Source organism: Hypomesus nipponensis, chromosome 3, assembly GCF_054491055.1.
Source record: "Hypomesus nipponensis isolate SF chromosome 3, ASM5449105v1, whole genome shotgun sequence".
Taxonomy (NCBI): domain Eukaryota; kingdom Metazoa; phylum Chordata; class Actinopteri; order Osmeriformes; family Osmeridae; genus Hypomesus; species Hypomesus nipponensis.
Window position 1 is genome coordinate 3,357,517 of NC_140363.1, and position 16,881 is coordinate 3,374,397.

At 44.7% G+C, this 16,881-nt stretch overlaps 1 protein-coding gene across 1 annotated transcript in view; it reads right to left on the reverse strand.

Annotated features, from left to right (window-relative positions):
- Positions 1-16,881, reverse strand: part of map1sb (microtubule-associated protein 1Sb) — a 31,282-nt gene that overhangs the window by 1,372 nt on the left and 13,029 nt on the right. Inside the window, exons 6-9 of the mRNA XM_084684509.1 lie at positions 3,564-3,650; positions 892-3,431; positions 541-667; positions 75-292 (exon numbers count right to left, since the gene is read on the reverse strand). Of these exons, the coding sequence (XP_084540635.1) occupies positions 75-292; positions 541-667; positions 892-3,431; positions 3,564-3,650 (2,972 nt within the window). The remainder of the gene's footprint in view (positions 1-74; positions 293-540; positions 668-891; positions 3,432-3,563; positions 3,651-16,881) is intronic.

Consider the following 16,881-nt stretch of genomic DNA (forward strand, 5'->3'; position numbering starts at 1 on the left):
GCAGAGGTGAGGAGACAAGATCTGAATGACACAGGGTAACTGTCTTATTGTCTGGCGGTGTGAGTGTGTCTAACCTCTACAGAGTCTGGCCAGGAGGCCTTGGCATCCAACAAAGCATCCAGAGTAGGCCTCATAAGCCCCTCCCCCTCTGGATTGTCCCCGCTGATGATGTAACATGAAGAGCGAACACGCTTGAAGAACTCCACGTCAACAGTTGTGGAGGCGGTGCCAGAGGGAAGGTAAGCAAGGTCCACATACACGTTGACCACACCCTCAGAACCAGCCTTAGACCCTATAAGAGAACAAAAGAAAATCTAAGTGTTGTTTCAACAACGTACAGTTTGTGATCCATGACACAGAAGCTCTTGGAATTGTTGTGAAGTTTTTTTATTAATTATTTAATTAAAATGGTGCGGTATTCCTTAAAACACCTATCAGGCTCCCCGCATCACATATATTGCTAAGTTATTAATATAGTTATTCAGATAGTTAAGACATCAAAACAGCAGCAGTGCAACTATGATCTGCAACAACTCCAACCTGGTTTGCCAGGCGCCATCTTTAGACTCTTGACACCCTTAATGGCTCCCGCTTGGAATCCAGTTCTGGTTTTGGCGGTCTGCGTCGGACCTCCGCCCACCCCAGGCTTCTGGGGGGCCTCCGACAGCTGTCAAAGAAATCAATTTAAACCAACAACTTGATGATCACAAGGAAAAAGCTGGACATCATGTCCCATTCGCTCAAATAAAACATGCGTAACGGGGACTTCAATTCCTATTATGCTGCAACTGAAACAACTGTCTAAGAATGACATTTAAAATAATATGTATCTTTACATATTTACAATGAGCTATTTGTATTTCTTATACAATTAAATTGACTCAAACTTACTATAGAGAGCTTCTTCCCTCGCATTGCACCACTCTTCACAACCTTCCCATGAACCACAGTGTCAGGGAGGGGTACGGGCATGCAGGATCCAGGCTGGAGGGGCAAAGGGGGGATGTCCTTAAGGGGCACAGGGGAAGGATCTGGAGAGAGAGGGTGATGGGTGGGAGGGTCATGGAAAGAGTTGGATGGCTCACTACACGACTCATCATCGGAATCCAGAACTCCATCTGCTGTGGTAGAGGGACAATCCTCGGTGCCCAGGGGGGCATTAGATTCGCTAACAGACTTGTCCCTGTTGTTGTTGCTGTGGCTACGAGGCACAGATACTTCCTGGGAGCAATGGCCTGCATCTGACGGCTGGGGCTGCTGTGAAGAGTCTGGCGGTTTGAAATGTTTGAACTCGCAGGGTGAGACTAGGCACAAGTCCACGTCATGAGCTGGAGAGTCAAAATGGAGGGTGTTGGGACCTGAGGGACGCCCCATCTCAGAGCCCGGTCCCAGAGGTCTATGAGACTTCTTCAGTGGTAGAGACATCCCCACTCTGAAGTCTGCCTCTACAAAATGGCTGCCATTAGATTGTGTCTGTGAGTTACCGTCCTCCCCCTCTATCTGGCTCACAGTGGTAGCACCATGCTCAAATGACATGGACAAGGACTCATCCACTTCAGTGGACTGAGGGGAACTGACCTCGGCGGGCAAAGAGTGTGTGGTGGTGGTGATGGTGGTGGCGGTGACAGAAGGAGAGACATCAGTAAGTCCTTCTTTCAGCGAACCCAGAGACAGGAAACTCAGATGTTTCTCTCTGGAGTTTACCGTGGTTTTGGAGTCAGATGCAGGCTGCCCCTCATCCTGCCTGAAGTGCTCTGGGGTGGAGGACTTTGCTACCAGACTGCCACTCTTGTTGTCCCTACAGCCCCACACGTCATCTGGTGACAGACAGTAAGGCGTATGGCCTGCACTGTTGGGTCGTGACTCTGGAGAGGCCAGTTCCACTGTCTCCTCGTCAGGATTGGGGCCTGGCGGGCACTGGTCTTCAGGGGTGAGTCCGGGGGGGGGGCTCTCCTGCAGGCCCCCTTCTAGGAGGGTGTACTCTGTAGGGGTAAGATCCTGGATGATGCTGCAGTCACCTTTGGGTGGTTTGGTCAGAGGAGCTGGAAACCCCACAACTTTGGCTGGAGGCTTCTCTGGTTGATCACGGTTTTCAACCCGATCCCCTGCATTTTCTCCTCCCATCTGACGATCTCCATTTGTCTCTCCACCTACTGCACTCACCTCTTCTTTTGTCACACTGCTGTCTGTCTCTTTACCTAAATCTTCATTACTTAACTCTCCACTTTTCTTTTCTCCTTTATCAAACCCCTTCTTCTTCTCCACCTCTTCTTCCTCTGCTTCTTTTCTGAATCTGAGGAAATCAGCTGTCATATCTTCAGGAGTGGACGTCTTGGAGATTGAATATCCCTCAATCTCTAGGTTCTGGTCGACCTTCAGGCACTTCCATGGTTGGGTACTTTCTGTCTTAGAGATATTTGACACATTTGCTTTAGTTTGCTTTAATGAGCCCCCTTGAGTCTTCTTGGTGTCTAAATTAAAATCTGTCTTGATCTCTTTTGATGGTTTAATTGTAATTTTTCCAGTCTTCAGATCATTCTTCATCATTTCTTTTTTTGTTTTGCTCTTAACATCATTCTTTGGTTTTGAAAAGACAGCCTCCTTTTTCAGAAGTTCTTTTCTCTTAGGTCCATTCTCCTCTTTCTTCACAACCTTCTCGTCCTTTTTTACATCTCTCCCTCCCACTTTCTTGACAGGCTTTTCTGACAGGCTTGCTTTCTGCTTCACACTTCCTTCTCTTCCCCTGACTTTATCAACCTCTTTCTTGAACTCTTCTTTACCCCCATTTCCATTAGTCACTTTATTCTTCTCTTTTATTGTCCCATCCTTCTTGCCTTCCTCTCGATTCCCCCTGTCTTTCCCAGTACCACTGCCAGACTTCACTGGAACCTCTTTTTCCACAGACCTCCCACTGTCCTGGCTCTCTGTTTGTCTGGGCTCCCTCGTCTCCATCTCCCCCCATCCCTCCACCTCTCCAGTGGTCATGGTGGGTTTTTGGAGGAAGGCCAGGCCCCTCAGCTTCTCCAGTCCATCTAAGAGCTTTGACTGTGGGGTGACTCCAGGGAACAACACTCTGACAACCTTCTCCTGGGGGCAGGATGGGTGCCATACCAGCAGGGCACACACAGATGCCAGAGTCGTGACGGGATGGGTCAGAGGGGGTGTCTGTGCTGAGAAGGACGTGGTGGAGGATGTGGTGGATGTGGGCATGTCAGGCCGGTTCTGCAGCAGTGTTTGATACTCCTGACTCTGTTTGGCTGGGTTGAGGACGTACAACTCTAGCCGGCCCACCCCCATCTTCTGAAAGAGGGTGAGGGGCTCAATAGAGGCTGCTCGTGGACGGAACAGAGGCTGTGGTGTGATGTCTAACTTCTTGAGCAGCTGCAAAGTTAGGGACGCCTGTTCTTTGCTAGTCAGAACACCATCTACACCTAGGAACAAGATGAGGAACTATCAAGACCAAAATAAAGGAAGTGTGTATTTGAGTTGTTAAATATACCAAAAATTCTGAGGTTTGAAAACAGGATAGAGTGTTTTGTATTGTTGATTTGCAGTCTGCTCACCTGGCTGTAGTTCTGTCGGAAGGCTGCTGGGGGCGTTGAAGAACACCACTCCAATTTCTGGAGAGATCAGCCTCTTGGCCAAGTCGCCTATAAAAAACAAACGGAATGAGAACTACCGACCGGTATCACTGTTACACTTCTTTTCAAAAACAATTAAAAGTGCTGTATCTAACCAACTGTCAAACTTTCTCTCTCAGAACAACCTGCTTGACCCCAACCAATCGGGCTTCAAGACTGGCCACTCCACAGAGACTGCCCTCCTTTCAGTCACCACTGCCCTCCAGTCTGCCAGAGCGGCTTCCAGGTCATCCATCATTCTGCTGGAGCTTTCTGCAGTGTTGGGCATCACTGGCACTGCACTCCAGTGGATCTCATCCTACCTGTCGGGAAGATCCTACCAGCTCTCCTGGGGAGACAAACTGTCAGGCCCTCGCCAGCTCTCCACTGGTGTCACACAGGGCTCCGTCCTTGGACCCCTCCTCTTCTCTCTGTACACCACCTCACTTGGACCAATCATCACCTCCCATGGTTTCTCCTAACACTGCTACGCTGACGACACGCCTGTCGTTCCCCCCGACTGATCCTGGGATCTCAGCTAGGATTGAGGCTTGCCTCACAGACATCTCCGCCTGGATGACCGAGCACCACCTCCAGCTGAACCTCGCCAAGACAGAACTTCTCATCCCGGCTAAACCCTCCATCTCCCACGATCTCGCAATCCCCCTGGGATCTGCAACGGTGACCCCTTCATCCTCTGCCAGGAACCTTGGGGTTACCATGGATGACGAGCTCTCCCTCACGGCCCACATTGCTGCAGTCTCCCGGTTGTGTAGATTCACCCTCTACAAGATCCGGAAGATCAGGAGATACCTGTCTGAGCACTCCACCCAGCTGCTAGTCCAAGCACTTATCCTCTCCAAGTTGGACTACTGCAACTGGCTGCTCGCTGGTCTCCCAGCATGTACAACCCGCCCTCTACAGAGGATTTAGAACGCAGCGGCCCGCCTGGTCTACAATCTACCCAGACGCTCCCATGTTACCCCGCTCCTCATCTCTCTCCACTAACTACCCATCACAGCCCGTATCAGATTCAATGTTCCGGGAGTACAACGGCACTTAGGAATGCTTGGCTGGACCTGATCTTATTTGTAACTCGTATAACTGCATGTTCTTATGGGTCTTCCCTTCGGCACTTGTTTAGTTTTTTCACAATGTATGCTTCATGTTTTGGCTGCTTGCAATGTTTGGGACTACCTCGTTGTTATGATCAGTGACCTATGCTCTTTTTTAAAGCTCTCTCTTGGAAGTCGCTTTGGATAAAAGCGTCTGCTAAATGCATAAATGTAAATGTAAATAGGTACACGGTTTGAATTGGTTTCCGTTAACTGAGTGGCGTTCACCGAGTGGTGAACGGGACTGCACCCGACTACATCAAGTCTCTCCTTTAGCCTTACACCCCCACCCGCCACCCACGGTCTTCTTCAGACAACCGTCTGGTGGTCCCCCCGCTCAAGAGCGCCCGGTCCCAACACAAGCTCTTCTCCTGTCTGGCCCCCCAATGGTGGAATCAACTCCCCACCTCCATCAGGGGCACTGACTGTCTCCCCACCTACAAGAAAAGGCTCAAGACGCATTGTTCCGAGAATACCACGACAGTTAGGAATGATTGGCTGGACCTGATGTTAGTTTCCCCCAGGATCACAATGATTCTTATTGAAAGACTTGTAGTGTTGTTGTTGAGGTTATTGCTGTATAATTGTAAATTGTCAGTGTTGATCCGAGTTGAACGGTGATGACGATTCAATACTGTAGCTTAATAGAGCTAAATGAATACATTGATAAATATAGCTGCAAGCAGCAATGGGGTGGCCAAGAAGGTCAGATGACCCAGAAGAAACTTTCAACATCCTCAGAAGAGGGTTTTGAGTACACGCAGCAAGTTTGGCTTGAATCCATCAAAGATTTGCTGAGATATGACGCAACTTTCTGTTTGGCGGCTCTGCTGCCGACTTTGATTGGCTGTACTGGACAAATGGTTTCGAAAATCTAAAATCATTTTGATAGTTTGTGTGAGGATTGCATTGACTATACACAGCTTGACTACAGGTAGCTAGCGACTGCGGTGTATCGGGCCTTGTTTCTCTCGCAAAACAGTGAATCAGAGAAATGACAAGCTTGTCAGCTTTGACTGGATTCGAAGCCCTGACATTGCCGTTGCCAGGACACCAACTTATCCTAGTGAGCCATTTCAGTGCTGGAAATCAGAGTTCAGTTACTGGGTAAAGATATAAGCAGTTTTTCCTGTGGCAAGCAGTTGTCAGATTTGACCCAAGTTTAAACAGCCCAAGTTTAATTTAGTCCTATTTTGACGTCAAGGGGATTGGGGTCTGAAGATAATCCGTCCAAAATTTGGTGAATATTTGATACATTTTGTAGATGGATAAGACAAAAAGCGTTTAATTTATTCAAAATGGCAGCATCAATTCGGCTGGTATCACAAGTTAACATGCGTCAGACACAGGATCGTCCCCCGAGAGATTAGAGGACACATCTACAAAGCACAATAAATCTGACTCCTCTTGAGTATAGATCCCCTGAGAATTAAACATTATTGTGTCCATTATGATTATATTGCTCGACAGCTACTGCCGCATACCTGGCTTCACTAAAGAGATAAACCAGTATCATGACATGCTTGAAACTTTGGCTGGATTCGAACCTGTGACCTTGTACTTCAAAGAAGCCCGTCTTATCCCAATGACCCATTCTCAGCGCTGAGAATTGCTGTGTACAGTTACTGCATGCAAAAAGCCGTTTCTCCAGTGGCAAGCGTGGTCAGATTTAGCCCAAGTTTAAACAGCTGTAATTTAGTCCTATTTTGACATGTCAAGGTGATTGTGGTGTGAAGATAATCTGTGCCAAATCTGGTGACTATTGGATACATTGTGTAGGAGTAGGGAAAAAAGTTGTATTCAATCAATATGGCGGCCTCATCAATTTGTCTGGTATCCTATTGTAGCACCCCCTAGAGCTAAAATGACACTACCTTTTTCGGACCTCTTAACAACAGGGTCATGAATCCATACACCAACTTTGTAGTCAATGCAAAGATTCGTAAAGATATGACCTCACTTCCCTTTTTCCGTATCAGTTGCTGAATTTGATTGGCGAATTTCATATTTGACAAATGTTGAATATGAAACCAACTTCACCTTGGTCAATTAACACACCTTTTCGACGTATGTAGTGTGAAATGCTGCACACCTTTGATGACTTCAGTCGTACTGATTTCTCTGGCATGTGTTTCAGAACAACGTTACTCAACAACGTCTCTCCGATGGTCTTTTCTCTACCTCCGCTCTGCACAGCGCTCAACGAAACTTTTTTTTTTAATAGCCAAACATCTCCGCGACTTATAGATTGGTGTAATAATCACGCGACACAACGAATCGATAATTAAATTTGTTGCCAACGCTTTTAATAATTGATTTTAATCAATTTAATCGATTTGTTGTTGCAGCCCTAGATCACTGCCTCAAAGAACTGCTGAGATATGACTTCATTTCCTGTTTGGTGGCTTTTCTGCTGAATTTGATTGGCTGTACCGGACAAACGGTTGTGAGGATTAAAATTATTTTACTTTTGTGAGGCTTGGTCTGATAGCCTGGCTGCCAGCCCAACTTCGCCCCGCCCACAAACAAATTTGGTCGGGAAGTTGGGTCTGGAGGGTCTCGTATTGGGAACAACTATATAAAACCAGGATCTGGGCGGACCAATGAAATTGCAAGGGCGGGCTTTATACGATGATGGACAGATGATCAACGGTAACGTAATCAACAACGTCACGAAAGAGCCCTTGGGTTGAATTTGTTTTCAACAAACAACCTATTACGTTGCTCTGATTGGTTGTAGGTCTATCCAATTGAGCGAAGAGGCATTTGTTTTACGAGTTCGGTTGAAACACGCCCCATAGTCACAGCCCAATGGAAAGTTTTCAGACTCATATTCTGACTAGAATTATGAGTATGACAACGTCAGGCTAGTAGTGAATGCTTGTGGAGGACAATATAATGTAAATAACGTGAAAAGTATTTAAAGGTTGACCCAGTTGTTAGGTCAAACATTTTAAAATTGTTCCCACCAAAAATGGGACATTTGTCTAGACATTATAATCAGAATCAGAATGGGATTTATTCGCCATGAAAGTTTGCACAGACAAGGAATTTGCTTTGGCAGGAAGGTGCATACAGTAAAGATATAGGAATCTTAAATTTAATTATGTGGTCTAACTATACTAAGGATACATAAACTAGCAGTACTAAGTGGAATACAATTAAAATAAAATAGAATATACAATAAAGTTGAATATAAGTTGCCAATTTACAATATAAAATACAATATAAAATACAAATATTACAGGAGTTGAGTGTAGTGCAAAAAGCTTTTTAGGACATTCAGTCAGTGTGAGTTTTGGCCTTGTTGAGGAGGCCAACAGCGGAAGGGAAGAAACTGTTTGTATGGCGTGAGGTTTTGGTCCTGATGGACCTGCAGCCTTCTGCCAGAGGGGAGGGACTGAAACAGGGAATGTCCAGGGTGGGAGGAGTCAGCCACAATCTTCTTCGCCCGTCTCACGGTCCTCGAGGTGTGCAGGTCCTCGAGGGAAGGCAGATTGCAGCCAATCACCTTCTCAGCAGTGCGGATGATACGCTGCAGCCTGCTCTCGTCCTTGGCAGTGGCAGCAGCATACCAGGTGGTGATGGAGGAGGTGAGGATGGACTCAATGATGGCTGTGTAGAAGTGCACCATCATTGTCTTTGGCAGGTTGAATTTCTTCAGCTGCTGCAGGAAGTACATCCTCTGTTGTGCTTTCTTGGTGAGGGAGCTAATGTTCAGTTCCCACTTGAGGTCCTGGGAGAGGATAGTGCCCAGGAAGCGGAAGGACTCCACAGTGTTGACTGGGGAGTCACACAGGGTGAAGGGGGTGAGGGGGGCTGTGTTCTTCCTGAAGTCCACAACCATCTCCACTGTCTTAAGAGCATTGAGCTCTAGGTTGTTCTGGCTGCACCAGGTCACCAGGTTGTCTGCTTCCCACATATAAATCAGACTCGTCTCCACCAGAGATGAGCCCAATGAGGGTGGTGTCGTCCGCAAACTTCAGGATTTTCACGGACGGATGACTGGAAGTGCAGCTGTTGGTGTACAGGGAGAAGAGTAGAGGAGAAAGGACGCAGCCCTGGGGAGATCCAGTGCTGATGGACCGGGAATCAGAGACTTGTGTTCCCAGCTTAACGCACTGCTTCCTGTCAGACAGGAAGTCTGTGATCCACCTGCAGGTGGAATCAGGCACGTTCAGCTGGGAGAGCTTGTCCTGAACCAGAGCGGGGATGATGGTATTAAAGGCAGAGCTGAAGTCCACAAACAGGATCCTGGCGTAGGATGCTGGGGAGTCCAGGTGCTGTTGGGTGAAGTGGAGGGCCATATTAAGTGCATCGTCCACAGACCTGTTGGCTCTGTAGGCAAACTGCAGGGGGTCCAGTAGAGGGTCTATGATGGCTTTAAGGTGTGCCAGCACCAGGCGCTCAAAAGACTTCATTACCACAGAGGTCAGGGCGACGGGTCTGTAGTCATTATGTCCAGTTGGCCTGGGCTTTTTGGGCACAGGGATGATGGTGGAGGACTTGAGACAGGCTGGCACATGGCATGTCTCCAGGGAGGTGTTGAAGATGTAGGTAAACACCGGAGACAGCTGGTCAGCACAGTTCTTGAGGGTGGCTGGAGGGACAGAGTCCGGCCCAGCTGCTTTGCGGGGGTTCTGTTTCTTGAACAGTTTGTTCACTTCTCTCTCCTGAATGGAGAGGGTCGTCACTGTAGAGGGGGGGAGGGGGGAGGCCTCACGGGTGGAAAGGAGTTGTACAGGACTGTCCAATTGTCTTTCAAAACGACAGTATAACTCGTTCAGGTCGTTGGCCAGACGAGAGTCGTTAGTGGAGTGGGGGGCTCTGGGCTTGAAGTTGGTGATCTGCCTGAGCCCACTCCAGAGAGAAGCAGAGTCGTTAGCAGAGAACTGGCGCTTCAGCCTCTCTGAGTACAGTCGTTTAGCCTCTCTCACCACCTTGCTAAACCTGTTCTTCGACTCCTTGAAACTGTCCCTGTCCCCACTCCTAAACTCGGCCTCTTTGTCCAGCCTCAGCCTTCTGAGATTAGCTGTAAACCAGGGTTTGTTGTTGTTGTAGCTCACCCTGGTGCGTGTTGGTATACAGCAGTCCTCACAGAAGCTGATGTATGATGTCACAGCCTCTGTGAGCTCACCCAGACTATTGGAGGCAGTCATGAACATATCCCAGTCAGTAGAGTCCAAGCACGACCGCAATTCCTCCATAGCCTGCATATAATGCAGAACAAGCCTGGTGTATTCCTGGCCTTAGACGAGACCAACACCTGTGTCGCAGGTAGATATGCAGGACTCCAGTGACAAGCTGAACATGGCATAATTGTCACACAAGTTTCCAAGCATGTTCAGGGACTGACACAACATGGTCTGGTTGTCTAATTAAATATCTGTATACATATTTACATAAAAAAACTATTCAACGTACTACGGCCCTTATCCATTAGTTTATACTATTAAGAGTGTGTTAACTGAATAATTTTTAAATGTTGAATTAAAGATACATGCCCATGGATATTTTGAACTATTAAACGTTACCAAATGACATGCCATTGAAATCATCAGCATTCTAGTTTTGTCTGACGTTCTTTGTATGATAGACAGACAAAAATGTCCAATGATACTTCGCACAGAAATGGCTATATTTGATTGGCTTAGATGGTTTTGGAAGCAGTGTTCCCGCCTTCTTCTCTGAGACACAAAACTTTTTTTTTTTTTTACAAGTGCACAAATCTTTTTCTTCTACGGAGACACAAAACTTTTTTTTGCAAGTACACAAATCATTTTCTACAGAGACACAAATCTTTTTGCAAGTTACAAATCATTTTTACAGAGCTCGCTCTCCTGGCACTAATTTCACGCAATAGCTGGCTGTCTTCACAATTGTCATATCGTCATAACATTTCCCTCTTTCAGTTTTTTTGTGTAAAATTGAACTATAAAATTACGAAAATACTAGCTACTATGACGCTTTCTAGCATGGCTGCCGCCTAAAATACTAGGCGGTGTCATGGGCGACCCGCACTCGTTCAAATTACAAAGACTTTCACAACCTAGATCAAAAGTACGAGATGGCAGTTCCACTCGAAACCGCTTTCTCAACAAAGTCCAACGGCTGGGAATTTTGTTTTCACTCAAAATACAAGCTCCAATTTGCGTGAAAGAACGTCTCTATCACCTAAACGAGGCTACAGCGTTGCAGTGAGCTACACTGGTTTGAAACCACAGCTAATGATTATTTCACTCACAAATCATTTACTTGTAATCTTATGTTATAATAAACCCTACAATGAAAATGTATTTGGGAGGAATGGTTATTTTAACGACTGAAAACAGATGCATCATAGACCGCTGTAGCAGAGCCTGTTTAAGGAGAGCCTTGCCACTCCCTAGTAAGCCCCATTGTACCGAATTTGGCTGCAGTTCCACCAGAGTTCCACTGGGGGTGATCGCGAGCAAGTGCATGTTGAATGGGAGTCTATGGAGCTAAACGGCTAAATTTGTCTCTTTCGCCTGATTGTGGTTGAGAAATCTCCGATTTGATTGTAGTTTTTGCATGTTCAACATGGATTATAGGTCGAAAGTTTAATGAACGAGTACTTATGTCCTTTTGATTTCTTACAGGGTGAGTCTTGATGCCCATAACACGCTCGCATTCTGCTGCAGAATGCTGATTGGTTAGTGAAGGACTGATACGACCAGAGCTCCCGTTTGATGGCATCCAAAGCGGAATCAGAATGTCAGAGCATTAGCAACATTAGCAACAACATTAGCAAGCCAAAACTCTTTCTAGCATGTGTATTGACAGGGAGAGCCTAACCTGTCAGCTGTGTTGTCGATGCCCTGAGAGAAAAAGTGACCAGAGCTTGCCGTAAAGCGGTAGCTCTGGTCGTACGATGTGTATGACGTCAGTGACATTTTCATAAGCTTTTTAGAACAGAAAGGCGACTTTAAATCTTTATCTAACAGCCTGCAGTGTGTATTTTTTTGCCTCCCCTTTCGAATTCAGAAATCAAATTACTAGACAAAAAATTATATCCTGAAAAAATATCGGAATATTTTATATCCTTTAATAAAAAATATTATATCCTGGATTTTGAGGGGTACCGCTCCATAGACCTCCATTCATTCTGCACTCGCTCGTTAGCGCCCTCACATGGAACTTCAACCAGTTCAGAACCCGGAACTTTCCTGAGAGTGGCAGTTCTCTCCATAGACATAATTAACAGTAGACACCTCATCGACCGCTACTGCTAGGGTTGCCAACCGTCCCGATTTGTCCGGGACATCCCGATTTATGGGTGATATTGATTTGTCCCGCCCGGGACAGCTCCAGTCCCGTTTTCCAGTCACAGCCTCGCCAGTATTCATATTCAGTGAATTGCGAACAGGTGCGCGTGTCAGAAGGGAGCGCGAGTGCATGGAAATGTTAACGCGAAGGGTCTTGCATCACCAGTGCAGACGACCTTCAGAAGCTGAAAGCACTCCTGGCCTCGGCGATTTACTGAATGATGGTTTCAATCATTTGTATATTTTCTGGTATATTCAAGTTAAGTTACCCAGGAGCTCTGTTGACAGACTTAGATAACGTTAGCTACAGCTTGATGAATTGAGTCATTGAACACAGGAGGAGAGAACGCAACGTTAGCCAGCTAGCTAAAGCTCCAGTGGAAAATTCAAAATGAACATATGCAGCCCTTAGTGCCGCTTACACACAACAGTGACACTGACAGATCGAAAGCTAATTTGAGACAATATAAAGATGGAAAACCAGGCTAAGAAACGTAAACGTAATTACCTTCACTAGACAACGTTTTACCAATTGGACAAACGGCTATGTTTGTTTGTTTCAAGCTCCAAAAACTATTTTTCACTGAAATCAGCCCAAAACATTTGCTCGCATGCTCGCATTAACCATGGAAGTCCCTAACTAGCATCACATCAGGCAAACAATTTGCATACATTAGCGGGGGGGGAGAAAGTGTCCCGCATTTGGGGTTGAAGTTGGCAACCCTAGCTACTGCCTACTGGCGCTGACTAGCCGTGGGGCCGCCATCTTGGAAAGGTCACTCGCTCCACTCAGTGTAATCTGTTTGGCAGGGGCAATGAGCTGGCAGCGCATTTAATTAATCATACCAAACTGAATACCAAACTAATTTTCACGCGGTTTGCTTTGCTGCAAAGGTCATACATGTAGCTATGATACAGGACATGGTTATTATTTTCACAAAATATAACCAATAGTATGGTAATGTTAAATCTTACTGGTGAAAAGTAATCCCCCGAGCCCTGTTTGCGATTGTCCGCCGATTTGAGCAGGAATATGCTGCACAGTGCTGGCATCTTGTTTATTCTGACGCTAAGCAATGAGGAACTTGACCTTTCCAAGATGGCGGCTGCATTTCTCGCGCCCAGCAGCCAATGCAGTGTCTACTCTTTATTATGTCTGTGGTTCTCTCTATATTAGACATTCTCTGGCTATAGTATGTGTTGCCAGGGCAACAGAGGCTAATGTCATGATGCTAATGCTTCAGTGAAATATTAGACGTAACGTAAATCCCAATACAAGCAACTCAATTGCGACCAAGACAAAACTTTTGACACCTAGGTTGTCTATGTAGTCCAAATATTTACTGAGTTTTAGGGGTGTGAAGAGAAACAATAATGATAATAATATATATGTGAGATAACAAAAGGTTGTGCTCTTGCCGTAGGCAAGCACACCCAATAATACATACAATAACAATAGGTGTCTCGCAGCTTCACTGCTTGGCCCCTAATAATACTAACAATAACAATAGGTGCCTCGCAGCTTTGCTGCTTGCCCCCTAATAATATTAACAATAACAATAGGTCCCTAATAAATATAGCTGCAAGCAGCCATGCGGGTTCTTCCGCAAAATGGCAAAATATTATAAACATGTACACTGCAGAAGATCGAGAGTTGGACAACAAGAGAGCAAAACTACTTCATGTTTGGCCAACAACAGGCTGAATGGGGATTTGAACTCATGAGCAAAAGGTTACTAGCCAGTCTCTCTGTCCTCTCTGCCACACACCAACTGTTGAGATTGTATGGATAGGAAGGACAGACTATTAGCTTCGGTCAGGTTTGGGACAAAGGTTAAGACACGGTTGACATTTCAAGATGAAATTGCATGAAATTGTGCATGGTATTTCAGAATGATGTCATCCTGTTTAACTAAACAGATAATCAAAATGATGACAGGCCAAAAGATAATGGCTGGATTCCAACCTACTACCTTTTACAGGTCACCATCCCAGCCCATTGAGCTATTCTCAGTGTTGTATATTGTCAGTTCAGTTACTGTATAAAAAAGTAAGCTGTTTCTCCTGTGGTAAGCATTGTTAGATTCAACCAATTTTGAAACTGCTCTAATTCAATCATAGTTTGACATACCAAGGTGAAATTGTTTGTGGTACTTCTAGTGTTGCTTTCGTCAATGAAAATTATGACTAAATATCGTTGTCAACGAAACTTTCAGTGATAAAAAACAAGACGCAGCGTAAATGCTGATGTGACGATGACTAAATGTATAATGCAATATCGTTGACGAATAAAAGCGACACAAAATGTAGTTCACAAAATAAAAATGAGACAAAATGTTACAAGGTTATTTTGTCTCGTTTGGTCGCGTTATTATTATTAGCTAACTCATGAGGCTGTGCTTAATGTGTCTCATTTTAACGTTAGCTTTAGACGTTAGCTTTTAATGTTAATGAGACAAACGTGTGTGACTAGCATGTGTGTGTTTGTTTGTGAGAGAGTGTAAAGTGGGTTACCATGTGTGACTAGTGTGTATAGCTACTGTGTGTGTGCGTTTGTATTTGTTTGAATGAGAGAGTGTAAAGTGGGTTCTTAGTTCCTACCTGACTGACTGCATGTGTACTAAGCATCCCTTGTTGGCCAAATACTGTAACTAGTTTTGTCATTCACATAGCAATCAAACTGAACTGAATTTGGCTTCAACAACATGACTTTGAATATCTTATTCTAGACCAATAGGCCTACGTTAAACAAATTGTTTTAGTATTAACATGCCTCTTGAGAATACTTCTTAGACTATTTCTGTTTTGATTAAAAAGAGACTAAAATAAAATGTTCATTGACTTAAACTAGACTAAATGTCATCAATTTTTGTCAACTGAAAGTAGACTAAAGTCATGGATAATTCTGACTAAAATAAGACTAATATGCTCAGACTTTTAGTCAACTGAAACTTGACTAGACTAAAGAGTATAATAAACATGACTAAAATTAGTGACCGGAAATGACGCAATTGAGTGCATTGAATTTGTGTTTATCCAGGGAATCCAAAAGGTACCTAATTTTTGAAAATAGGACATACGATTCAAAAGTTACGTATGTAAACACACTCCAACTTTGCCCCATTGGTGGCGCTATAGTGCTTGAGACACTGGCATGACACTTGGTGACAAGAGCCACTGTACTGTCCCCAATCACAGTGCCAAATTTAAAAACTTTCCGACAAGCGGTTCTATGGGCTGCCATAGACTCCCATGGCAGAATAAGTATAATAATAAATATAGCTGCAAGCAGCGATGCGGGTTCCTCCGCAAAATCGCAAAATATTATAAACATATACACTGCAGAAGATCGAGACTTTTGACAACAAGAGAGCAAAACGACTTCATGTTTGGCCACCATTGATTCCAGATTCTCAGTCAACAGACAACTAACTGAAATCATGTGATCAACTGGGCAAGACAGCGTTCATATTCAGCTTCTTGCAAGAAAAGCCTGTAGCAGTTCAGCAGCCGACTCTCTAGTCCCATTAAACTATACAACATACACAATCAGCGTGACCAACAAGATTATATTAACTAACCAACAAAAACATTACAAACATCTAAATGAACAAACACAACAACTGAAATCCCTCGCAAGGCTGTTGTAACCAAACTATTTTCCACAAGTCTTTGCATTTTTGGACATGCCGCACTGCATGCTGGGTACCCAAGGGTGCTGACGCTGATTATCTGGCTGTGCTCTGACTGCGTGATATGAGTATTAGTTTTTTATCAGCTTTGGGACAAAGGTTAAGAAAAGTTTGACATTTCAAGGTTAAATTGCATGAAATTGTGCATGGTATTTCAGAATGATGTCTGCCTGTTTAACTAAACAAGTAATCAAAATTATGACAGGCCAAAAGACTGTGCCTGGATTCGAACCTGTGGCATTACCCTTTGCAGTACAACACTTCAACCTATTGAGCTACCCGCAAGGCTGAGAAATTCAGATCAGTTTCTGTCCCCCCCCAAAAAAGATGTATATCCTGTAGCATGGCTTGTTCGATTCGGCCAAAGCTTAAACAGCTGTAATTCAAAGATTTTTTGACATATCAAGGTGAAATTGCGCATGGTACTTCAGAACGATGTCATCCTGTTTAACTAAACATGTATTCAAATTTAAGACAGATTCAGTGTTGCTGGATTTGAACCTACGACCTTGTACTTTGCAGGTCACCGTTCCAGCTCGTTGAGCTATTCTCAGTGTTGAGTGTTGGCATGTTCAGTTACTGAACAAAAAAAAGCTGTTTCTCCAATGGCAAGCATTGTCAGATTTGGTCCAAGTTCAAACAGCTGTAATTCAGTCATATTTTGACATATCAAGGTTAAATTGTTTATGGTACTTCATGGGCGTGTCACCTTAAAGCCTATTAGGTTTGAACCAACATTCAAAAATACATTTGATTTAGTGACACAAACATATTGAGGAAATGTGGACATTTACATAAATACAACCACTTCAGCCATTTTGTACTTGATTCAATTGCCTTAAGTAACGTTTTTAAATATGTCAATGATACATATCTGTACCAAATTATAAGTCAATTTCACCTTTGGTTCAAGAGAAGAGAAATTTTGAAGGTTTTCCCAAATTATCACAGTACAGGAAAATCCATCATGGCGGACCTTATGGGTCCTTGAGGCTTTTTTGTTCCTCATGAAAAATGAGGCATGCACACCAAGTTTCAGAAGAATTGGAGCAATGGGGTGGAAATGCCATCACTTTGAAAATCAGACTTTTGGGCGTGGCCTGTGGCGCCCCCTATGGTCCGATGTGGCCCATATTTGGTGTGGGGGTACCCACTTGGATGTAGTATC